The sequence below is a fragment of the Ambystoma mexicanum genome, chromosome 8 (assembly GCF_040938575.1).
Source record: "Ambystoma mexicanum isolate Mex_15411 chromosome 8, UKY_AmexF1_1, whole genome shotgun sequence".
NCBI lineage: Eukaryota > Metazoa > Chordata > Amphibia > Caudata > Ambystomatidae > Ambystoma > Ambystoma mexicanum.
The window spans coordinates 1,685,707,316-1,685,733,942 of record NC_090929.1 but is presented as its reverse complement, the minus strand read 5'-3'; the positions used below and the strand labels follow the sequence as shown (position 1 = coordinate 1,685,733,942).

Sequence of the window (26,627 nt, the reverse complement as noted above, 5' to 3'; positions counted from 1 at the left end):
GTTGATGATCAACACAGAACTAGGGTGAATGGAATTGGCCTCCCAAGTTTTCAGACCAGCCCAGAATTAGGGTGAATGGACTTGGCCTCTCCAAGTTTGCGGACCAGCACATAATTAGGGTGAATTGAATAAGCCTCTACGAATTTGAGGACAGGCACAGAATTAGGGTGGATGGAATTGGCATGTTTGAGGACCAGCACAGAATTAGGGTGAAAGGAATTGGCTTCCCCATGTTTGAGGAAAAGAACAGAATTTGGATGAATGGACTTGGCCTCTGCCTGTTTGAGGGCCATCACAGAATTAGAGTGAATGGAATTCGTCTCCCAAGTTTGAGGACCAGAACAGTATTAGGGTTAATGTTTTTGGCCTGTCCAAGTTTGAACACAAGCACAGAATTAGGGTGAATGAAATTTGCCTCTGGATGGTTGAGGATCAACACAGAACTAGGGTGAATGGAATTGGCCTCCCAAGTTTTCAGACCAGCCCAGAATTAGGGTGAATGGACTTGGCCTCTGCAAGTTTGCGGACCAGCACATAATTAGGGTGAATTGAATAAGCCTCTACGAATTTGAGGACAGGCACAGAATTAGGGTGAATGGAATTGGCATGTTTGAGGACCAGCATAGAATTAGGGTGAATGGAATTGGCCTCCACACATTTGAGGGCCAGCGCAGAATTAGGGTCAATGTAATTGACCTAAACATGTTTGGGGGTCAGCAAAGAATTAGGGTGAATGGAAATTGAAATAGTCTCCCCATGTTTGTGGGTCAGCATAGGACTAGGGTAATTGGAATTGGCCTCGCCATGTTTGGTGGCCAGCACGGAATTATGGTGTATGGAATTGACCTTATACTGTTTGAGGGCCAGCACAGAATTGGGGTGAATGCAAATGGTCTCCCCATGTTTGAGGACCAGCACAGAATTAAGGTGAATGGAATTGACCTCCCCATGCTTCAGGCTCAGCACAAAATTAGGGTGAATAGAATTGGCCTCCCGATGTTTGAGGACCAGCACAGAACTAGGGTGAATTGAACTGGCCATCTTATGTTTGAGGAGCAGCACAGAATTAGGGTGAAGGTAATTGGCCTCCCATGTTTGCGGAACAGCATAGAAATAGGGTGAATGGAATTGGCCTCCACACATTTGAGGGTCAGCGCATGACTAGGCTGGTTGGAATTGTCATTTCCATGTTTTTCGGGCCAACACAGAATTGGGGTTAATGGAAATTGTCTCTCCATGTTTGAGGACCAGCCCAGAATTAGGGTGATTGAAAATTGCCTTCGCCATGTTTGGGGGCCAGCAAAGAATTAGGGTGATTGGAATTGCCCTTTCCATGTTTGAGGACCAGCACAGAATTAGGGTGATTGAAATTGACCTGGCCATCTTTGGAGGCCAGTACAGAAGAAGGATGAATGGAAATGCACCACCCCCATGTTTGAGGACAGAATTAGGGTGAATGGCTGTAGGACAGTAACTGAGAGTCTAGAACCGGCAACCACTCATGGACTGCATTGGACACTTGAATATCAAAAATACTAATCAGTTTTGCTATAGAGAAGTCAAAACACAATGGGCCTCATTACGACCCAGGCGGTAAGTTACCGCCTGGGCCGTGACTTTACCACCATGGCGTAAACTACATTTACGCCATGGTGGTTGGCGGACTTACCGCCCCATTCCGAGGTCGGCGGGGCGGTAATTCCCCAATCCCCATTTACCCTTCCCCATTCCCATTTTTGCCCCATAGGGCATAATGGGAGTGGGGAAGGCGTTAATTACGCCACCGTAAATTACGGTGGCGTAATTAACTCCATGGTTCCTTAGCGCCATGGATTTTAACACCTGCTAAAAGCAGGTGTTAAAAGCGCCATGGCGCTAAGGGACCTCGTAATTGGCGGTAAGGGGTCGGCGCAGCTAACGCTGGTGTTAACCCCTTACCGCCAGGGTCGTAATGAGGCCCAATGAGCGTTATGGGTCCAATTATTGAAAAATCAGACAATTAGAATTACTGAAGAGAATGTGTTTTTTTTTCCGATGCACGATTTTTTTAACTGTACATGTGACCTTATTGTGAAAGGTGAACTGCACATTTCATTCGGGCTGTACTCAAGTGCAAATAATGCACCGGTTACCGTCCATGCACACATTAGTGTCGAGAGAATGCTGGCACAACGAACGTATGCAGACTTCCCGCACCACTGTGGTTGGTAGGAGCACATTCCACAGTGATGCACTCTTAAAGGGCCAATCATTATGAAATGCTTAACATTTTTTTAAAAAGCCCTTTTATCCCAGTTTGAGGGGTAGAACTGCAAGTTGGACAACAGCGGGTAATAACGCAGCCATTGCACCAATAGCAAATGCATGAAAGGGGTGATAAATGACCCTCTCATGCATTGAGCATAACTCTATGCCTGACCGACAATTGCAAAGGAGAATGTGATTTTTCTAGCAGTGCAAAGCAGCACTCCATTTGTGAGTGTGGGATGCACTTTGTAATGCACATATAGCTCCCTAGTTTGCACAATAGTGCACAGAGGGGGAGAAGGGCATTCGAATGCCCTCATCTGTGATGAGGGCCCTTACTAGTAGAGAAAGCAGAGAGAATACCCCCTAAGCCCTAAATGGAGCTTCTACAAAACAATTGACAAATCAAGCAGGGGGCTAAGAATTGGGTCTTCAATGATCTTCAAAGAGCGCTATATCCCCCTGATTTTTTAGATCCATAGCATCAAGCTGCCCTTGCGTATCCCCCTTTTCAAAGGCCTCCCTGGAGGAATCAATAAAGAACAGCTATAACCCCCCCCCCCCATTTCATCTTTAAAGCTGAATGGAGCAGTGGGCCCCGATGGCCTACCAGCACATTTCTGAATACTCTTTTTGCAAGATAACTATTAAACCTTTGTACTAATCAAATTAAGCCTTCCTAACATTCAGCGGTCAGACTCTATGACGATAGTTTCTCCCAGCCTCATCCGTAAACTAGGTTAGGACCCATAACTTGGTGGCATTTATAGGCCCTTGGTCCTCCTGAATCTTGAGGTCAAGCCTTTTAACAAAGATTTTCAAATCCAGTTTGCAGACCACCCCTGCCTCAATATGATCCAGGCTATCCAAGCAGGCATTGTCAAAAGACAATATTTATAAAACATCCCACCTCCTGGATAAAATAAAGCACCTCTCACTTGGCCCCTTCATCGTACCATGCAGAAAAAGCATTCGATAGGGTGGACTGGGCCTTCCTACAGAAGACTGGGCAAGCTCTGGGTTTTAATGAGATCTTCATTAGGAACGTCACTTCCAACTATTTGGTCCTGCACCAAAATGAGAGTAAACAACTGTCTATTAGAGGGGATACACCTGGCTTGGTGCACCAGGCAATGGTGACTGCTCTTCATTTTCTTTTACTTCTAGTTATGGCTAATTCTGCTAGACAGTTCATGGGCAACACGAGAAGGCTGTGGATCCATTTTAGCATTGTGATATTCAAATTAATAATGTTCACTGATGGTGTATTAGTTGCTGTCTCTCAGCCAATTACCTTAGTGCTTTAATTAAGTATAGAATTAGGTCTCTGTACAGAGGTAGTAGGTTTTAATGTTAATTTCCCTAATTAGAGATGTGCACTCTCTTCTTCCACTTACATTTTTTTTATTGGCATTTATATAAACAAACAAAATGCAAAGCTCACCCCATTCGCCCTCCCGCCCTAATTTCCATCTAAACTCCCTGTATGAGTCTTCCTTGATTATGCTAATTCCTGGGGTTCTTCCCCAGCCTGAGGCCTTGCTGTTGCTAGGGTTTCCTGCGTCGGTTTCTCCCGATTCTGTGGGCCTGTCCCTCATGTCCACTGCCCCTCCTACACCAGTCCAAGCAGCTTCATTTTTCTTGGGCACCGTGTTCCTTTTGAGTCTTTTTTAGGACCTTCATCACTAAGTCCCAGTCAGCCACAAAGCCCTGATGGTTTCCCTCCATTTGTGCTCCTACGGCGGGTCTCTCGACTTCCATTTCTGGGCGATTACTAGGGCCCCTGAGAGCATCTGCACAAATACAATATCTGGAAAATGTGCACCTCCCGACTTTAACAATCCAAGTACACTCTCTTTTTAAACAATGAAGGGAAAAAGAAAACTAGAATAATTGATCTGGGGAAAATGGTTTAAGAAATGTATGAGGTACTTGGGGGATGAACATTGACAACTTCGGCAGCCGGGGGAACGCACCCCTTTTGTGATCCATAAAGGCAACATCTTCAAAGAGCAGGAGCTTGCCCTGTCCTAGTTTCAGGGGGATCAATTTGATGACAATTGATGCGCTTCCACTCCTGCGATCTTGGCAGCCAGAGTGGACTATCTCCAGACATGACAAGGGATTCCCCAACCTGAGGTTCGATGGCGGGACGCAACCCGACAGCTTACTGAAGTTCAGAAATCTTTTCAAGGTTATCTTTTCAAGAAGCAGCTTAATCTCAGATCTTTATATGGTTGTGTCTCAGGACTCAGGACCACATACAGGGCCTCCTTGTCAGGAGAAATGGCCTGGGGGCTTAGGTAATCAGCTGACCAGCAATGATTGGATGGCAATGTAGGCCAGGGCATCGAGTCCCTCTCTATGTGTGCACTACAACAAGCTTTAATTCAAGCTCATTCACCGCTGGTATCTCACCACAGTGAGGCTACTTGCTGTGTCTGTGAAAAGCTGGAGACTGTGCAGGGCTGATTGGAAATTACTACTTGTCTTGTGTGACTATCCAGGCAGTTTCTCCTGGTTCTGGGCCTATCCTATCCCTCTATCCCCACTAACTCTTTCTTGCAGAGCCATGTGAGCACCTGGAGACGGCCCCTGGGTGATAGCAGTGCACGAAATAAGTCAACATAACATATCCCAGGGATAAAAGAGGGTGTTGGATGACCCCGTGGCGAATATGCACTACACAGAAGATGAAGCGTGATGCGGGGTGGTGTGGCAAGCTTAGGCATAGGAGGCAATCCCTCTGCGGGTGACAACGTTTTGCAAACACTAGGATCATGGAAGATTTTTGCAGTTCTGGGTGTGGATGGATTTGGTGAGGGACAGGGATCAGGATATATGCAGTATCTTTACTGCTCTCTTATAAGTAGCTTTGACATGACTCTACACTATGCAGAGACATGACTCTACACAATGCAGATACATCAACACAGTCCCTCTCTTCAGGAGGTCAAACAAAGGGTTCCCTTGTTACTTTCCATGTAAAAATGATCTGCCAGATTTTGCTAATTGTAGTTTTCCTTATTAGAGATTTTACGTATTTGATTGACAATTGTTAGGCAGAATTACATGCAGTACCCTTTGGGAACACTACACACAATTAAGACTACAGGCGTAAGCACAATCTCACTTTTGGTACAAGCCTGTACTACACAGTTATGTGGTAGCAGTGGTTGAGCAGCCAGACTTATCTCAAGGGTAATGTCTGCAGTACAAGAGGTTACACAAAGGACTTGCAATCACAGTAGTTCAAACAAACACTATTTAAGGTGTCTTGGCAAAAGAATATACATTTATTTACACAGTCATTTGGAAAATATTCCACTTGTATGAAAGCAGCTCAATATCACACTCTAATACACTACAGTACACAACCACACGTTTTTGAACAAGTTAAGCTCCCCTGAAGTGGGAGTAAAATGGCATTTCAGTTACTTTCAAAAGGGGTAGAAAGACAAAGTTAAAAGAATTGAAAGCACAATTACTTTCATAGGCAGGGGAAATAGTTTCAGTTCACTACAACCAGCAATTCAATTCAATAGGCCTGGGCCAAAGTCAATGGTTCAGAGTCTTGGATAGGATAGCACAGTTCTGGTAGTAAACGGTGAAGTCTTTACTAATGATCGAGGAAGAAGCTTGCCAGAGAAAAGAGTTATATGTCGGTTTAGGAGCGAACAAGCCCCCAAAGTTGGGAAAGTTTCACAAACTTTCTCCGCGTCAGAAAGGATTTTCACACTGCGTTTGCACAGTACCTTAGTGATAAAGAAAAGCTGTTGCTGAGGCAGTTGTTCCTGGCAGTTCCTGCAGATCTCGCTGTTCCGGAGCTTCAGTCGTGGGGACAAGAAGGAGGACAGCGGGAGGTTCCTGCAATGTCCAGGGAAGAGGCCACAAGCTTGGCTAAGTGTCGGTTTTAAGGTGTGAGTGCCTTAAAGTCCACAAACTGCTATCCTTCTCACTGGCTATCCGGTTTTCATCAGCACTCTAAAGAAAATTCGACCAGTATGGAGACGGTATCCAGGTGGCTTACGAGTTGGTTGTTCCCACCAGATCAAGGGAAGAAGTCGTCCTTGAAGGAGCTTCTCTGTGATCCAAGAGTCCAATGATCCAAGAGCAGCAGTCGTCTTCCTTCAGCTCGTCTTCAGTTCTTTTGTTCCAGTGGTCGACTCTGCCTTCCAGTCCTGGAGACTTGCCTTTTAAACAGTTTTTTCCCATTCATTCCAGCCTAGCTGTCACTCACCTAGCAGGGTGGCTGTCCTTGCCGGAGAGCCAGCCAGCCATTCACACCAGAGTGCATTCAGTTCTCAGAGGAGACTAAGCACAGGGAGTTTCGGGCACCTTCCTCACATCCTGTCCACCCCAGACACTCAGGTGCCAGAGGAGGGCTTCAGCACTGAAGCCCGCCAAAGGGCATCGAGCAAAGCGACCAAACCTTGTTTGACGTGCAGAGTTAAACACAAGAAGGAGCTTTCCTAACAGAAACGGCAAAAAAAAGATGACCGGAGTCTGTTTTTACAGTGGTTTCATGGGCGCCATACTGAAAAACACGGCTGACCCGCTTTTTAGCTATCATTGTTCGCGGGAAAAATCATGGTAGTTTGATCCAAAACACTGCCACCAGCCATTTCAAGAAGAAAGGTTAACACTTGACTGTTGCATGAGTGTTTAGACACAGGGGATGCTAGGCAACCCCTCCAGCACTCTATAGGAAGATAGTGTGTGCTGGGTCTATGAATTTAAAAGGACTAGTAAAGTCAATTTAACTTCACATGCTCTGGGAGACAGTGGTCAGTCCCAGAGAAGGTAATTAAACCTTGGGGAGTCAGAAAGACACCCCTGTGCCACTGCACTGAAGGTGCTGTGTGACACACAAGAAAAAGATTATGCCTATGGAGTTGTTTTAAAACCCCATATCCAAAGAACACAAAAGTAAAACAAACATCAAAATACATGAAAGAGTGGGAAAAAAGGCTCACACGCTTTCAAGGTGAAATTAAAATCCTAGAACTCCAGCAAAGTTGCTGGGGGTCTCAAAAGGTAAGGGAAATTAGCACATTCTTGAGACTTCTCCCTAACAACAATATTATCATTATGTTCAGTTTCACAGGAGGCTACTGATGGCCAAAATGATAAATAAGCCACATCCAGCATGCTTGCTGGGTGTCGGAATGGATCATTGGACAGTAGCGGTTCTATAAAATAAACACTGGTCTTCATTACGAGTCTGGCGGTAACCCTGCAGCTGCTACCCGACTCGTAATATTTTACTGGCACCTGACTTCCTGGTGCCACGAGGCTATTACAAGTCCAGCAGCCCGGGAAGTCATGCGCAGGTAAAATGTAAGTCGCTTAGGACTCTATGGGAGTAAGGACTATGCAGCACCGGCACGGTTGCTAACGCTGCCTACAGTGGCCGCAGCGCCCGGCGGGGTCTGACCTGTCTGGCACAGTGGCCACTGCTGGCAGACACGGAGCTTGCCGGTCCAGAAATAATGGTGACGGTGAGCCTTCCGGCAGCCTTGTTGCCGGACCGGCACACTTAGAATGAGGCCCGCTGATTTCAATGGGAAAAAGTCCTACCTTGAGCAGATGTGTTCGTAGGGATGCGAGTCTGAGCTGGAAAGGAAAGAGGACAAACTGTCAGTCCCCAGAAATGACTCAGTGGCCCACCCAGGAGTAAATGTGCTGAGAATTACCTGTGGTTAATGGTGGTCTTGCAGCTGCAAAAAGACGGAAGAAGAACAATTAACACAGAAGGGGTGCAACAATTAACACAGAAGGGGTGCAGGATGGGAGACGTTTCAACATTCAGCAAGTTTCAAGCATCCTGGTGGTTACAACAAATACCCCAGAAAGACGGAATTCCTATGATCTTTGAACCCAAAGGAACACCTAAACCAACACAAGTAAAATCAACCCTTGAACTGCGCTGAGCAGCAGGAACTCAAGTAGCAGGACAGCTCCATGCCAACAGACCCCACTATCAGAGCCTGTGACTAATTGGATTCTGCCTCGCAAGGATGAGTAGGGGTAAAATGACACACTGAGACCTCACATAGGGACTGTAAAGATATATACCTCCTTCAGCTTTTGTGGTAACATGGGCCGAGGGAAGGCTATGCTCTTAAGAGGGGTGAGAAGGTGAACCAGTAGTGACCCAAACTACAAAGGGCCTCATTACAACCTTGGTGCTAAGTGCACCAACTTTACCACCATGGCGTAAACTCCGTTTACACCATGGTGGATGGCGGATTTACCGCCCCATTCCAAGGTGAGTGGGGCGGTAAATCCCCATTTCCCATTTTCCCTTCCCCATTCCCATTTTTGCCCCATAGGGCATAATGGGAGTGGGGAAGGCGCTAATTACGCCGCCCTAAATTACGGCGGCGTAATTAGCACCATGGCAGGTTAGCGCCATGGATTTTAACGCCTGCTAAAAGCAGGCGTTAAAATCAGAATCAGGCGTTAAGGGTTAACGGTGGCGTTAACCCTTAACGCCTGAGTTGTAATGAGGCCCAAAGTATCGCAGTCCAAAATAAAGGGGAGGCTCTATAGAAAAACATATACTTTAATCAAACACACCCTCTGCACATATTATGAAAAGAAAATACTGTGATATTAGCACTGCACTTATCAGTTTGGAAGAAGCTCATTTGAACTAGGCATGTTTTTTGTAAATCTGTAACTTACCTGTGCCTCAGGGTATCTTCTCTACAGGGAGCCAGCATAGAGCCTTGTTTTAGCCTAACATATGTCGGAATAGCTGCCAAGGGCTGGTCAGATTGTGCTCTCCTAACTTTTACTCTTGTGTTGGAATAAAGGACTATAATCATTTTTAATAATCACGACGGATGCCCCGGTCCACCAATCTGTACCACAGTGACTCTCTTTTCACTGCCACATACATAGTCTGGTGTTTGACCAGCCAAGCGTGTTCCATGCAGTGGGTCAAGGCTCACATGTTATCTGTGATAGAGTGCCCTTTATGGAAACAGGTTTGGTTGAATGGTATCATGTGGTGTGGCTGTGCCCAGGAGTTCAATTCCGCTAAAAGAACCAGGGCAATGATTGTTGCCGGTGCGTCCAGCGTGGCCAGGATGCGATAGATCTGAGCTGCGGGACGAGGGCCTTTCTTGTAGATTGGGACCAGTATACTCTCAGTTCAGCTCTGAATGGTACTGGTATTGCTAATGCCAGAAAAGATCAGGGTTAATTTTGGAACCCATTCGTGGCAGCAACTTGGACCAGCTAACCCCACCGTTTCAATGTCTTTGATCTGGGACGCCCCCCTGGAGCAGGTACTAAAGAGCTTTCCTTTCTTTTGCTAGCAGCTGCCAGAGAGCTGGGGTGGGAGATGTCACGGTGCAGTTTGCGAATATTAGCAGCCGCCAGAGAGCTGGGGTGGGAGATGTCACGGTGCAGTTTGCGAATATTAGCCGCTGCCAGAGAGCTGGGGTGGGAGATGTCACGGTACAGTTTGCGAATATTAGCAGCCGCAAGAGAGCTGGGGTGGGAGATGTCATGGTGCAGTTTGCGAATATTAGCAGCCGCCAGAGAGCTGGGGTGGGAGATGCCGCGGTGCAGTTTGCGAATATTAGCAGCCGCCAGAAAGCTGGGATGGGAGATGTCACGGTGCACTTTGCGAATATTAGCAGCCGCCAGAGAGCTGGGGTGGGAGATGTCGAGGTGCAGTTTGCGAATATTAGCAGTCGCCAGAGAGCAGGGGTGGGAGATGTCGCGATGCAATTTGCGAATATTAGCAGCTGCAAGAGAGCTGGGATGGGAGATGTTGTGATGCAGTTTGCGAATATTAGCAGCCGCCAGAGAGCTGGGGTGGGAGATGTCGAGGTGCAGTTTGCGAATATTAGCAGTCGCCAGAGAGCTGGGGTGGGAGATGTCGAGGTGCAGTTTGCGAATATTAGCAGTCGCCAGAGAGCTGGGGTGGGAGATGTTGCGATGCAGTTTGCGAATATTAGCAGCTGCCAGAGAGCTGGGGTGGGAGATGTCGCAGTGCAGTTAGTTTGCGAATATTAGCAGCTGCCAGAGAGCTGGGGTGGGAGATATCACGGTGCAGTTTGCGAATATTACTTCTGAGATCCCAGTTAGATATTTGAACTTTACGGTCACATTTTGTAAGATGAACATCGGTGTTGATATTCGAATTTCTGTTGGCCACACCTAGTCTAAAGATTGTTAAAAGAAAATGTTCGTAAGCCCTCAGAATATACTGTGCAAAATTGTGCTCTGCAACCACGGTGGCAAGCAGATTGCAGGTGACTCTGAACGCCTATGTAGGAAGGTGACAGTAGTGAGGGGGCATCACTGTTAGTGTAGACTGAAGAGTCTAAAACAAGTTCCTCCAATAAAAGATTTGCAAGTTCGAAGGATTCCAATTTACCTGATTAGACCCAGTATTAGGGCCAAAATTACCAATGCCCAATATAGGGGTATTTAGCGGCAGGTCAAAGATGACTATGAGGGGACAGTGACCAATCTCCTGTCATGGGAGCACCCCCAGATATTTAAGAACAGGAAAGAATGACTGCTGCACAACAATATAATAAAGGGTGGTCGCGCTGGTGGTGGACATCCTGGAGCATTGTCCCAGGTTATCCCTGGAAAGCGTCCGTTAACCATGAAGAGGCTATTGGAGTTCATTCATTTGGCCCAGTCAAGCCCTTTTTTCATTAATGGTTGTTTATTTTAGAGTTGGAGTGAGTGAGGCCAGGACTGATTAAGGATGATTAGTAGTTAATTGCTCTGCGAAAGAATCCAGGCATTGAAATCACCAAAGACCACAACAGGGGCATTGGCTTTATCGGTCTCCATGATACAGTGTGTAGTGTCCGTAAGGCTTTTAAGGTCCAATTTATTAGGAGGATCATATAAGTTATTTAGTAGTATCCTCATCTTATTTCCTGTGGAAGAAGTCCATTTTAAAACTCCCACTAAAACCAAGTTATAGGATATTTCCAACTTGTCTAATTGGAAGGTGTTTTTAGCACACAGTAAGAAACCCCCTTTGGGTCTTCGTGTAGATCCCGGTATGGCTAAAGCCTGGATAGTGCCCCCTCATGTCAAAAGAGATTGGTTTAACAAGCCAGATCTCCTGCAGGGCAATACATTGAACTCATTCAAAACAGTAAATAACCCATCTTCACTCTGGTAATGTGCAAAATTAGGGTTAGGGTCTATTCAGAGGAGAATCGTTGCTAGCCAATCCCAACTAAAGTCGTCAGCGTAAGCGTGGCTCTCATTAGGCTTTTCAGCAGTAGTGCATTTACAACTCTTATCCTTACCTGTAATAGCAATGATATGATATGACATGATAAGTTATTTATGATATGATATGATATGACATAAGTCATTTATAGCATGCCTGTACAAGCTGATCTCTAGGGGCTAAGATCAATCATTTGGTACTGCCGTGTCATCTAAGACCTATCTCCGTGCAAGCACACCTGTTGTTGTCGGGAGAAAAAGGCTTGCAAGTGGAATTGAACGGCTTTGTCCATAAAGCAGATCTGACCACGTTCTTCCGTATCATAATTCAGATTATGCTTTTACTGGGGATTAAGGCCTGATGGACTCATTCTTGCCAGTTCAGTAAACAAGTAACCTATGTCCGCTGAGGCAGCTCATTCCTCATAAGAGTCCTCCTCCAGGCCGATCATATTAAGGAGGCCTCCTTCAGGCTGATCATGTTAAGGAGGCCTCCTCCAGGCCGATCATGTTAAGGAGGCCTCCTCCTGGCTGATCATGTTAAGGAGGCCTCCTCCAGGCTGATCATATTAATGAGGCCTCCTCCAGGCCGATCAAATTAAGGAGGCCTCCTCCAGGCCGATCATATTAAGGAGGCTTCCTCCAGGCCGATCATATTAAGGAGCCCTCCTCCAGGCCGATCATATTAAGGAGGCCTCCTCCAGGCCTATCATATTAAGGAGGCCTCCTTCAGGGTGATCATATTAAGGAGGCCTCATTCAGGCTGATCATATTAAGGAGGCCGATCATGTTAAGGAGGCCTCTCCCGGGCAGATCATGTTAAGGAGGCCTCCTCCAGGCTGATCATGTTAAGGAGGCCTCCTCCAGGCCGATCATGTTAAGGAGGTCTCCTCCAGGCTGATCATGATAAGAAGGCCTCCTTCAGGATGATCATTTTAAGGAGGCCTCCTCCAGGCTGATCATGTTAAGGAGGCCTCCTCCAGGCTGATTATGTTAAGGAGGCCTCCTCCAGGCCGATCATATTAAGGAGGCCTCCTTCAGGCCGATCATGTTAAGGAGGCTTCATTCAGGCTGATCATATTAAGGAGGCTTCATCTAGGCCGATCATATTAAGGAGGCCTCCTCCAGGCTGATCATATTAAGGAGGCCTTTCTCACAGCAGAGATATCTACACGCTTTTCCATGAGGACTAGGTATAATAGGTGTAAGTAGAGTGCGATCATCTTTCCACGCAGTGAGAATACTTCTCAAGCTACCCCAAGAGAGGGTCGTCTTCTTCGCCTTCTGAGGTTTTTTTATTCCTACATTTTCTAGGATTGTGTGTAACGTTATTTACCAGTTAAAAAGAGCCGCATTCATTAGTGATAAGTTTCACTGATTCTGAGATGGAATTAATTTAAGTTTTGCCTGCCTAAATTATCTCACAGTTTGCCCTATTTGCTTAGCCTTTCTTGTTTCTTCTTTATTGTTTTAATTGCCAAATTGAACACCAGAAGGGGTGGTATGTCTTTACTAGGCAAACATTCAGCTGTCGAGGTACTAATCATCACGTTTGCAGGTGTTACTTGATCACACTGTTTAATCATAGCTGTTAGGGGGACTGTGATAGTAGCGGCCATTTTTGTTTCCACAGCTGTCTTAACGGGCTCCTCTTCGGTAGATATAGTTTTGCAAATGTTGCAAACCACTTTGGATAGTGTTCTTTTTGTGGTCAGATAATTTGAAATCGTATTTAGTAATATAGTGCGTTCAGACAAGGTTTTCTGCATATCTGTGCACAATTTCACCAATGAGGATATCAGGCAGAACGCAAGAACCAGTGGACGCGTAATGTTTGTCTTCTAGTTTAGCTCCTCTGGGAGCTCCACTTGTGAGGTTGAAATCTCAGAAGCCACATCCCCATTTTCATTGTCTATTGTGGAGTTTAGTGTAGACAATTGTGGGTTGACCAGAAGGCTATTGTTCAAAAGATCTTCTTCCGAGTGATGGACCACCAACAAATTGTTATTCAAGGTGGTGGATCATGCGGGAGGTACATTGGCCACCGAAAACACTGTGCAAGTTACAGGAGAAGTGTTAGAACTGCAAGCGACGAAGTCAACAATGCCAGGATTAATGGTGAGAGGGAGAGTTTCAAGACTGTTAAAAACTGCATGTACAGAAATCACTAAAGTGCAGCTACTAGAACAGTTCAAGGCGACAGGCGGCACTACGTTCTCAGTAAGTAGCCAAACACTCACCCAGCTCTGGACTTAACAGGGAATCAGTTCTTCGATTAGACGGGAACAAGTTCATAATCTTGGAAGTCACAGAGGCTTTGTTGGACTTACCATTAGTGATAATTGAACGGAAGGGTGTCGGTGTGCCTGGACGCAGATGTCTCAGTGTGTAAGGGCAAGCATGAATGACAATAGGGGAGGTAGGAGAGCTCATAATTACTGTGTCAGTTGCTGTGTCCTCCGTCACCCCGTTTGCCGCAGGAGCACCAAGAGCAGTGGTAAAATCTATAGTAGACTGCAGGGTGACACCTCCTTCAGCCGTACAGCCAGATGATGGTGTGACAGCGTCACGCATCACTGCTGCACCGCTGGTGCGCTGCTTCAGTGTGGCAATGTGTGCTTTAAAGTGGTGGGCGGGTCAATGAGCGGTAAGCCTGAACATTCACCACCTTGCTGGAGAACTGGGAAGCAATCCTTTGGAGGCACAGGTGTGAATGAATTAAACACCTAGACTGCATACTAATTATACTGCCATAAAAACAAAAAGGGAGGCCACCAATTCTACCAGCGTACAAAGGGTGGATAGATATGGCTGGTTGCTAACCGTAGCATAGAACAGGCTCAGCGTGTGACTTGCACCTGTAATGCTCACCTGGTATTCATGGGGACGTCACTCAGCCTGTTCTGACCTCTTACGACCTCAAACCCTTCCCTGGAGGCTATTCGACTGGTGACTGGGCCTGAAACACAGGATTGGTAGAGTTTAACTTCCTATTGTCTCTGTGTGCTTGTACCCCTTCTTCCCCGGGGTCCAACCCTTCCTTTTGATCCACAGCTCCCCTTGTTTTCTTGGATAGTGTGCTCTCCGTCCTGCTTTCAGCGCAGGGGCGCATTGATTGATGCGGGCTTGTTGCTGCCTAGTTACTTCACTGGCAAGAGTCTGACAGGTAAGTATAATGAGTCTTTTGAACAGTTCTCTAACTTCGTTCCTTTCCTTCCTTAGATGATGGCCGGCGTCCGGGGATGGCGGCGTGCTGCTGAGATGAGTAGCGCTGAAGGTGAGTATTTGCATTGAACTGAGTTCTTTTTCTGTGTCTTTTAGGTGCCGCGACGTTTTCAGCGTGGATGCCGGTTATGAAGAACAAATGCGGTGGGTAAGCGCAGTATGCGGCGCCTCTAGATGTTTCCACGCTAACCTGGAGTGCCTTTTCCCTCTTGCAGATGGATGAGAAGTTCCGGAGACAGAGTTCCCCCAGAGCGGCAGGGATTCAGGTAAGCGTTTGAAGCTCGTACAGTATTTAAAAATAAGCGAAGATTTGCAGAATGCTTACTAATGCCTTTTTTCTGTTCTTGTCCCTTTTCCTTAGGAAGCGGCGTGCCTGGGTGGGAATGACACCGCCGAAGATGCCCGGAGAACAGAAGGAGCGATAAATGATGGGCAGAAGCGCCGCAAGGTAAGGCTGTTCCTAACGGTGTTCTTGTTCTTGTAGGAGCTGAGCGCAGAAGAAAGATGCTGGCCTACTGGAGACCAATCCGAACACGGTGAGTGTCACGCTGCAGGTGCAGAAAACACAAAGCATGTTTCTCAGCCTGGGTGTGGCTTAAATAGTCTCTGGGTATCCCAGGTGTCTCTGGGCTGAACCACACCCAAAAGACTAGACCGCACATGCAGTTCTGGGAACCGAAATATGTGGGGGCATCCATCTTGTCCCCATCAATGCACTACAAGTCCAATCCCCAATGTTATCCTATGGGAGTGAGTGAGTCTGGTGCCACAAGCGCCACGTCTGACTCCAAGTGGGTCTTTAGAGGGATGGAGAGGCCCTTGAGGGCCATGTAGGTGATCGTGGCCTGGCTCCAGCCTGACATCTTGGAGGGCTGGGGACATGAGGGGCAGGAATCATGACAGCACCGTATGAATTTATGCACGTTGGATAGGTTCTGATTTGCTCCAGTGTACACACAATCCAGATAAACAACCAACATGTTTCACCCCAACCTCAACAGGCAGCAGATGAGCTTCTGCAGGTCCGATATATTGGAGATAATCATCTGCATTAAGAGAAGCCACTACTTTTTTGATTATGATGAGAAATTCCCATCTGCGTATGGTAATCCGGTAACATGCAGGCGGCTACAGGCTGCATCTATACAGCAAAAAGAATCGGGGCTAAATCCTTGCTTGGTTCCCCGAGATAAATGTAACGATGCACTCACTATGCCACTGATGTATACCCTACCTATGGGATCCCTCCACAGTAATGTAACCCAATATAAGCACGCTGGCCCGATCCCCCATACTTTGCAGTATTGCATTGATGAAGGGCCAATCAAGGGAATCAAACACGTTTTCCATGTCCACGAATGCAGCCACTGCAGGCACACAAGGCCCAGTTAACGCTACATCAAACAGTATTCTAAGGAAGGCATCAACAGGGTAGGGCTTGAGCAGACAAGGTCGCCCAAAATCTGTAAATGCCCACTTAGCAGCACTGCATGGCCATTTACAGATGTCACTGTGCAGGATGAGTTGAGGAGTCGCTCTACAGCTCATCTGCGCATGTCAGGGACCTTCCTGCTTCCTGGTTCTTGTCTGTGTGGAGCATGAGAGCCAGACGCCTGCAGAGCAGCTGAGGAAGCAGTGTTGTGTCGAGTCTTCAGGGTAACCAGTAAGGAAATAATGCATTTCTGTTTGTATGTATGCATATGTGTGACAGGGTTGTATTTATGTATGAATGTATGCGTGCATGCATGCATGCAAGTGGGTTTGTAAGTGTGCATATGTATGTGGGGGTGTCTGTAAGTGTACACATAATAATGAATGCAGTGTGAGTGGTGTACATGGGTGTGCGTGCACGTGTGCATTTTTTGGGTACTCTTGCTAATGACAGAAGCTGTTTGGGTGTGTGACTGGTGGGTGAATGTGAATGAATGTGTGTGCATAATAATGTGTGTGTGTCTGTGTATGTGAGTCTGGGGCCCACAGGGGGCACTGTAGCATGAACATTATTTGACAGGGGCATGGCATATTGTACTGGCACTTTTGGACAAAGCCAACTTAAGTGTTATTATGTGAAGGAGGAGTTGAGGTGGGGAGAGGGCAGTACAATGGGGCCAACTGGGTACTACTGTGGCATGGAATTTAACCAACATGAGGAGTGTTCTTACTGGGGAGGCAGGTTTCCTTACTGTGGCATGGCATTTTTTACTCGTTTTAAGGTCAAAAGCAACATGATAAGTGTTCTTACCTGGGGAACGTGGCATTTGTGCAGCCCCCAAGGCAATGTTTTCTTAGTGTGGCATTACATTTTTTACTGGCGTTAGGGGGGAAATGCAACATGATGAGTGTTCTTATATGGGGGATGTGTGTAGCCAGCAAGGTTGTGTCTTACTGCGGCATGTCTTGTTTTACTGGTATTAAGGCAAAGCCAACAGGAGTATGTTCTTACATGATTAAACTGTCCTATATTGGCAGAGCCAGCATGGACATGTTTCATTATAGAATATATAAAATAACAATTACTATCAATAGGAACAAAGCAAGCATGAATATTTTCGTATGTGTGAATACTGCCACATATAGTTGTACCAGCATGGACATGTTTGGGCACAATCAGCATGGCAATGTTTTTACACTGGCAGATTTCTGGCATATAGTGGGCAAAGGCATCATGAAAATGGGTTGTAAAATGTTCCTGTACATTGTTGTCGACTTTGCATCTCATGTTTTTTTTTGTATGTCTTACCCTACAAACCCTACTTTAAACTGTGCAGGTGATATGTTAAATGAAATTTGGAATGTATTGGCATTTTTTTAACCATTTTGTTAAATTAATTTTGTTGTATTGGTTATTTTATAACCATAATACAATTATTTTTAAACTGTGTAGCTTTTTAAGTAGCTTGTGAAAGAAAGATCACTGTAAGATGGACCATTTAAACCCATTTTACACACAATGTTCTCGGGAGAGAAATCCCATGGCGCCCCCTTGATTGATTCCGACTGCATTGTTTCGCTTGGTCGCTCCTGTGCGTTCAGCTGGGGGCAGAATAAAACTCCGCTTTTCCTCTGCTGGCTCTCCTGGCGGGGTGGGGTTACTACATTAGCTCCAGGCCTTACTTGTTAGAGAATCCTGGCTACGCCTCTGTGTCTAAGGTTGGCCAGGGTGGCTCTCCAATCCTGGCTACGCCTCTGCTTCTAAGAATGGCGAGGGTGGCTCTCCAATCATGGCTACGCCTCTGCTTCTAGGGCTAGCCAGGGTGGCTCTCCAATCCTGGCTACGCCACTGCTTCTAAGGTTGCCCATGGTGGCTCTCCAATCCTGGCTACGCCTCTGTGTCTAAGGTTACCCAGGGTGGCTCTCCATTACAGGCAAGGGAGGAGCAGCTGGTGGGCCAAACTCTTGGCCAATATTTATTGTCAACATTAAGTTATGACAGAGGGCAATATGATCTACTTTTCCTGGCTTAAGGAGCTCATGATCAAAGCTTCTTGCAGAGAGAGGTGAGCATAGATTCCATCAAGGAAAGCCTCACATCACATTTTCAATTTTGGACCCAGCAATCCAGCAATCGCAAAACTCCTTCTCCAACATCTGTGCCTTCATATGCGCAGTGATACTAATAGACTCAATGACTTCTCTGTCCTGAATCGGGGCATTAAGCGTATCACAGTCTACAACTGCAGTTGTTTGTTCTTTGTTGTCTATTTTGTCAAGCGCCCAGGGGCCTTTTTGTCTAGCGCTATACGAATAAAATAAATAAATAAATAAAATGAACCATCCAGCCAAACTAATTGAGCTCGGCCAAGATGTGGATCGGCTTCAGCATCAGAGCCTGGGAGCCACATACACCTCGATAGTAGGCATGGAAGTCTTGCATCACTGCCACACTGTTTGTAAAGTGGATGGCCCTCTGCAAAGTCAATACTTTAATTTCACTCTTCTTCTATTCTTGTCTGACGGGCCATGATAACACGCGTCCGGCATGACCACCCTCGCCAGAACACCTTGCCATCATACCATGACCAACATGTTTCAGTTCTCGATCAGCCAATTCTCCTAATTTCACGATAAGCTCCTTCAAACACAGTGGGATTTTGTCATGAGCGCAAGTACCATATTCAGTGCTCAGAACACGGGCTGAATAACACAGTGAAAGCCCATGTTCTGAGCAAGCTCACCACTGCTGGCAACTGTCCCCACCTCCCCTCTCTCTACCCGCCGCCTCCCATCCACTTCCCCTACCCTCCTCCACTTACCTGACAGTTTTCAGGGACCACTGAGCCCCTTCTTACATGCCCCTGGGTGCCATAGAAACAGAAGTTGTTATTCATCCAAGCTTTGATTGTTAAGCAGGCTGTGATAAGTCGTTGATTATCCTTCTTCTAGTTGAAAGGGTGTTACAAGAAAATCTGGGTATCAATGACACCAAGAGGAAACCCAGTGCCAAACCCACTCTTAACTATTTAGTTACTTTGCGTGAACATTACATTTCAGAGCAGTGGCGTAACACTTCCTCTCCCTCTTCCTCTCCCTCTTCCTCTCTCAGCCCCCTTTGGCCATCTCTACCTCTCCCCCTCCTTTTTCCTCTTTCTCTCTGACAACATCTGACAAGGCTTCTAGACAAGTCTGATCTATGAAAGCGTTGTCCAAACAGGTGCTCCCCTGCTCCTCCAGAACCATCAAGGACCATATTGACACCCTCGCTCCAGACTTGGCTGATTTTTATAATCACTCTTTAGCCACGGGAACATTCCCCTCTCCCCTAAAGCACTCCCTTGTACACCCACTCCTCAAGAAGCCGTCTGCTGATCCTACCTGCCCAGCAAACTATTACCCAATCTCCATCACCCCTTTATTGGGCAAACACTTGGAAAAGCTTGCCATCTCCCAGCTTACTCTCCACACTGAATCTGTTTTGTTGTCTCCATGACCATCAGTCTGGCTTCAGAGCTGCCAGAGGCATGGAAACTGCTCTCCTGAACACCCATGAAGATCTGCTCTCTAACCTTGATTCCAGCACTCCTCCTGTCCTCACCCTCCTTCTTTCCTCTGCTTTCGACACAGTCAACAACACCATCCTGATCAATCGACTGTGAGAACCTGGGCATCACGGATCAGGCCCTGGAGTGACTGACCTCCTTCCTCTTGGACTGCCCCGCCCCTCCCTGGTCCCAATCTCTCTGCCACCTCTCTCTACCTGTGGCGTTCCCCAGGGCTCTATACTCTCACCCTGGTTTTTCAACCTCTACTTGGCCCCTTTGGCCCACCTGATCTCTACCTTCTCCTCTAACTTTCAGTGTTAAGCGGATGACTCAGCTCTCCTTCCAGCTCCCCTCAGCCTCCTCTCCTCTCTCGCTCATTCCTGACTGTCTATCCACTATTCAGGATTGGTGCGCCTCAGACAATCTCTGCCTTAATGCCAGTAAGACAGAGATCCTTCTCATTGGGACCCTGGAACCAGCTTTCTCTCTCTCACTCTTGCCTTCTGCCTTGGGCCCTCTTCCTTCACGTTCCTGCGAGGCAAAAAACCTTGGTGTCATCTTCTATGCCACTCTCTCGTTCTTTCCTGACATCTCTGATGTCACCAAGAAGTTCCACTACCAGCTGCTCCTCCTCAAAGGGACTCTTCCCTTTCTCACTTTCCACCAGAAGCTCACTGTCTCCAGAGCCCTGGTTCTCTCTAGGCTGGACTGCTGCAACAACCTCTTCCTCATTCTGCCTTCCTCTACTCTCCGTCATCTGCAACTAATCCAGAACAGGACTGCAAGACTTATCCTAGGCCTCAAGCCCAGGGATCATATCTCTCCAGCCCTGAAATATCACCACTGGCTCCTGGTGGCTTCAAGGATCAAGTTCAAGACCCTTTGCATTGTCCACAAGGCTTTCTGGGGCCGGTGCCCGTATTACATCCAACACTCTCCTCAAAAATACCTTCATTCTCGAGCCATTCGCACAGCTACCTCCAACTCTCTAAGGGTTAGACGCTTCTCCGGGCAGAGAGTGGGCAGTAGATCTCTCTCCTCTGCTGGTGCCTCCCTCTGGAATGGCCTCCCTGGCCCTTCAAACTTGAGCCGGACCATCCGAAGTTTCAAAAGCAGCTTAAAACTTTCCTTTTCTCCTCTGCTTTCTCTCTCTCCCTCCCCTGCTGACCTACCTGTCTGCTGTACCGACCGGTTGCTTGGATACCCTCAGAGTCTCTCTGAGTCCAGGCTCTTTCTTGATCGGTCACCCTTGCACTGTCTCCGTGCCTACCATGCACTTAGGGGCTGTAACTGTAATGCAGCCTTTTGTTCGCCTTGCACTACCCATAGCCGCGCTGCCCTGGCTGCACTTACTCAGAGCATTGCAGCCCTTTTTCCCCCTCCCTTTCCTCTTGCACCTCTCGTTCTCAGAATGACACAAGGCCTAGTGAGATCGTTTGTCTTGTCCTCCCTCTATCTTCCCTCCCTTGTCTTGTCGTGCATAGAAACACTTGTGTACAGGCGCATTATAAATTACTTTTATCATATCATTTTATCACAGATGCCCTGAAAAATATACAATGCCGCAGAAAGAAATGGCTAGACTGGCAGCCAAATGCCAATCTAGCCAGGTAATTATACTTACCAGGACTGCTTTATCAGAAGTCACACCAAACTGAGGAATGACTAGACTGACTGAACCAAAATGCCTCTCTAGCCACTAATACCAGATATCATGCCTGCTCAGCCTGGACATGGACTACCATTATGATTTATCGCACAATCCCACCCCCCCACACATCCCCTCTCCCTCCCACCCCAACCTCCAAAATCAGCTCCTTGGCCAAGAATTACCTCCACGCTCCTCTTCCTTGTCCCAGAGCTTACGTATGAGGCTGCTTGCCTCATAGGTAAGTACTGGGATGAGGAAGAGTGGGACTAGGAGTAATGAAGATTACAGGTAGCTAAGTCAGGCATTACCTCATGTACCTTTACCTCATCCCAGTACTTGTGTATGAGGCAGAGTGCACAAGTTCTGCCTCATACATAAGTACTGGGACGAGGAAGAATAGGGCTAGGAGTAATCAAGGCAGTAGTGGCACAACACCATTGAGTCGACTGGGCTGCAGCACTCACCCCCAGAAATGTTGGCATATGTTGACTCGACCTGGCTGACCTTTAGAGCAGTTGCCGGACAGAAGAGGACACAGATGTTAAACGGCACCTGGGTTTTGCTGTTAATAAGGGCCCAGCAATTAACAATGTAAAGCATTTCACTGCTAGTACCGGCATTGAAATGCCACATTTTTCAGGCAATTGACTTTGCGATGTGGGTCTAGTACTTGCATGCCAGGGGAGTGATTGGAAGGGTAGAGAGGGAATAGGAGGCGTAAAGGAGAGAGTTAACTGCTTGTAACATTAAAGCTGCACTAGAATAGTCTCATTAAAATGCGTAAAGTTAGATGCCCCCACACAAATAAGTTTGCCCCTCCCCACCACCCGTGAAGTTAGCACCTCTCCCAACATTTGAAGGGTTATCCCCCAAAATGTAGGTTGTGTGGTGCCCCTGTACACAAGCACATGCACCGTTCACCATATACACACCCAGCCATCCATACATTTAAGTGTGCACTCTTTCACTATACAGGCACACCCAGGCAGCCATCCATACATTTAAGTGTGCACCCTTTCACCATACAGGCACACTTAGGCAGCCACCCGTACATTTAAATGTGCACCATTTCACCATACAGGCACACCCAGGCAGCCACCCATACATTTAAGTGAGCACCCTTTCACTGTACACGCACAAACGCACATCCAGCGACCCATACATTTGTGTGCACCCTTTCACCATCCACTCATACAGGCAGCCACCTATACATTTAAGTGTGCACCCTTTCACCATACACTCCCACGTGTACACGTCATGGGGTTTAGGGGAGCCCTATTACTTCAAAAAGAAATTGGGGCTCATTACAGGTGAGGCGGTAACCGTGCTGGTGCAACCGGCGGGTTGCCGCCAGACCCGTAAAAAATTACTGGCGCCTGACTTCCCGGTGCCACCGGGCCCTTCCAAGCCCAGCAGCCGGGAAGTCAGGCGCCAGTAATTTCGGTAATCCCCATTCACGTGGAGTCCCATAGGACTCCCTGGGTTTGGGGACACGGAAGTACCGGTACCGTTGTTAACGGTGCCGGTGCTTCCGTGACGGGTCTGCCTACTGTGGCCGCTGTGCCCGGCAGGGTCAGACCTGTCGGGCACAGCGGCCCCAGTCGGTAGACCTGTAATATGCCAGTCCAGAAACAATGGTGCCGGTAAGATTACCAGCACCGTTGTTTCCGGGCCGGCAGGGTCAGAATGAGCCCCATTGTTTCTTTTTGAAGTCACTCTAACTTCATTAAGAAATTTTTCAGTTAAGGATCGAACCATAATGGAAATAATTTCTATATGAAGGCAGAGTGACTTCAAAAATAAACTATTTATTTTTGAAGTCATAGGGATCCACCCCACCCCATGACACGGAGCCCTACAGCCTAGAGTCTTCCATGTCATGGGTTGGGGGGAGCCCTCAGCCTTCAAAAAGAAAGTTTGTTTTTGTAGTTGCTCTGCCTTCATAAAGAAATTATTTCTGTTACAGAAATAATTTCTTTATTCATGCAGAGTGACTTCAAAACGGAACTTTTTTTTTTTTAGTTGAGAAAAAAAAATCTTTTTTTTTTCAAAGCAGGGCCCCCTCCCAGGATATGCTGGCGGGGCCCCCCACACCGCAGGGTCTGCGGTGGCCCCTGTTACGCCAGTGTTTCAGAGGTGCCGGGCCACGCCGTGGGGAACACCACCAAGGACTGGACCTCCTTAATAAATCCTGAGCCGTTCTTTTCTTGAGGATTGGAGGAAGCCACCAAGGGGCCTTGTGCGATACCCAGGAACTAGAGTAGACGTGCAGTCCAGGGTGTGCAATATGGCTGGCAGGCCAATCCTGATTAGAAGTTCCTTTCCTCTTATCTTGAATCGCTAGTGGTGGTTCTGATTTCAAGCCTCTCTCTGGTCAAAACCTATGGAAGGCTCTCGCAAAGGCAAGATTGTTTCTATGTGCACAGAGCCATTACAAGACCTACTTCAGCAAAACTGGAAAGGGAAGGTGTTAGGAAAGATTTCATATTGTAGGTAATTTTCCTTCCACGTGGCAACCCCCAAACTTTTTGCTGTTGTTTTACACCCTGATCTAGACTTTGCCAGAGAAGCACGGCCTCTGCCGCACTCCTCTGGGCATTCACTCCATTCTTACGGGGAAACTGACATGCCCTTAATACAGTCAGTACCGGGAAACGTTGTTTTCCGTAGTTCTTTTCTCATGTTGCAGCTTTCGCGCAACATGGCACAAGAGTGCACCGTAACTTACATTACCGCGCTCTTGGGTCTCTAGTCATTCTACAGACCCTAGAAACTCTCGATGGATTTATAACGAACTGTGCAAGTATGCCAAGGACGGGACTGGTGTCAGCGATCGTTTCGTTGTGTTTTGAACTCCCTTTTGCCCTGTTAACCGCGCTTCTCGCGTTTGGCCAAAATGGGTGGCCTGGCTTCCAAAAATGGCCATGCCACGAGGTTCTTTGTCCTGTCCGCTGACCGTCTTGCCCCCTTCACCTTCCCTAGGTCGAGCTGACCCGGGGCCTTCCTTATTTGGCCATGTACTTTCCTGCGAAACACAGATGCTTTTGCAGGCTTCTACAGGCCTTGTGTATGCCTCCAGGATGTGGGCTGGGATGTCTGGTCCCAATACACATCCTGGGTGCCAGAGAGTCTAGTGTGTCTTGAATGCCTGGGACCACCGTGGTCCGTGATGGGTCCACGTATGGTGTGAGTGTTTTGTGAGCAGATCACCCATTGGGTCCTCTCCGTTTTGGCGCGAAGGGAACTCTGGATAAGAGGAGGCTGGAAACACCACTACCATGTCGATCTCCTGAGTTTTCACGAACAAAGGATACAGGAGCCAAGTATGCTGCAACTAAGAGGCTGAACCGAGGAATCGCTGGTGACCCGCTGAAGGACTGCTCCTCTGCACCGCTGTCGCCCTGTGAGACCATTCTGCCTCTGATCAAACGAGGAGGCCTGTACTGGTACTTCGACCCTTTGGAATAGTGGGAAGAACTATTCTCGGCATCTTCATCATCTCCTGCACGTAAGCCTTCGGAAGAGTCTCTGGGCCATCCAGTGGACTGACCAGCCTACCCAGGAGCCTTGCTCTGTCACCGCCGTCAGGTTGCTGCTGTATTCCGAGTCCTTAGCACTCTCACATGATTCTTACACTTGGCATTCCCAGGTCTGAAGTGAGAAGTGCGCATTGGGCTAAAATACACACGGCCGCTGCGTTGCCCTGCTGTGGTAACAATCTGTGCGGGTTCACTGCGCTTGGGACATCCTCAACTCTAACTTCTGCTGCCGCGGAATCTACACGACGCCAAGACGTCCCCTGCTCGTATCTGAACCTGCAAGCACGGAAACTGATGCGGAGAAGCCTGGGTCTGCCTGCATCGGGGAACGGTGAGTAGCAACGCTATCAACCGGTGGCTCTTCTGCAGTAACCTGTAGCTTTTCCTCGCTGTGTTAAACAGCACACCTTTTTCGCACTCGCGCTCTGCTTCTGCCCACAAGTGGAGGCCGCGCTTGAGTAGCAGAGATCTGTTCGTCCTCATTTGTTCACCGCTCTGAACTGCCTGATTTCCTTGAAGAGACTCCCCTTAGCCCGTTGGCACAAGCATGTGCAGGTACTTTTGAGCACAAGGCTCCACTCTTCGTAGGGCTCGGACTTCCTTCTAGTTAGGTGGCCTCTGAAGGCGAACTGGGTCTAACGATTACTTGCACTGCTCGTTTTCCTCCCCATCTAGGTGGTCTGCATATTTTGTGCTTCTAACTCTTTAGACCCTTCGGTAATTGTATATATATTGTATTTGATTGTGATGTGTTGGTTTACTTGAGTTTTACCGTGATTCTTTACTATGGTCAATGTTACAGAGGCCTTGTAATAAATGTGTCTATATTTTTAATATAACACCTGCTTGGAGTAATTTGTAAGTGTCCTTGCTTGGTGTGCTCATTGCGGGCTTTCAGTCACCCTCACCCCTCTTGAGACCTAGTCTTGTCCGCCGCCATCGCTACCCTGATTGGTCTGGCTTGTCCAGTGGTTACCCTGTTCCAAGAAACTAGGCTGGCCTTCTGAACCTCTGCCCCTCCAGGACAGAGTTCAGAAATCCATCTTAACAAATTGGTGTACAGCGGTGGGATACGACTGAAGGTATCCAGTGTTGCGCACGAGCGAGGGAATTTCAAGCTATTCCTACCAGGACACGTAGTGAATTGTCGTAGTATAACTTTTCAAAGACCATAGTCCTATCTAACAGTATGGAAACAAATACCTTGTTAACTTTAAATGCTTCTAAATCTGAAACATTGAAAAAGATGTGTGCTGAGAGAGGTGTCTCCTCTCAAGGCACCAAATTGGATATGATCCAAAGAATCGTGGCGTGGCAAGAAGCTCAGCTTGACGCTATAGCTTGAGAGGACAGTGCAGAAGGAGGTGGGGCTGCTCTCACTGGTAGAACTGACAGTTCTGCCACTGCACTGGTCCACCGCGACCATGAGGACAGGGAGGATGAAATGTCCAATGTTTCCTCTGCCAGTGTCGATGGGGAGGCCATGCTTGAAATCAAGAAGCAAGAGCTGCTGTTTAGGCAGAAGGAGCTTGATTTCAGTATGGCCAAACTAAAAATCGAACAGGCAGAAAAACAGAAAGACAGGGATCACCAGTTGGAACTGGCCAAGCTTCAGGTTGCAAATGGATCAAAGGGTCCTGGACATGGGTCTGGGGCCTCCTCTCATCCAAGATTTCCAAAAGATCTGCTCAGTGTGTATGAGGAAAAGAATGACATTATGGACTTCGCTGAATACATTTGAGTATGCATGTGAAGTCCAACAAG

At 47.4% G+C, this 26,627-nt stretch overlaps 1 protein-coding gene across 1 annotated transcript in view; it reads right to left on the bottom strand.

Moving 5' to 3' along the window:
• Positions 1-26,627, bottom strand: part of LOC138473323 (deleted in malignant brain tumors 1 protein-like) — a 911,582-nt gene that overhangs the window by 583,641 nt on the left and 301,314 nt on the right. The window contains exons 3-4 of the mRNA XM_069611989.1: positions 7,944-7,967; positions 7,828-7,863 (exon numbers count right to left, since the gene is read on the bottom strand). Of these exons, the coding sequence (XP_069468090.1) occupies positions 7,828-7,863; positions 7,944-7,967 (60 nt within the window). The remainder of the gene's footprint in view (positions 1-7,827; positions 7,864-7,943; positions 7,968-26,627) is intronic.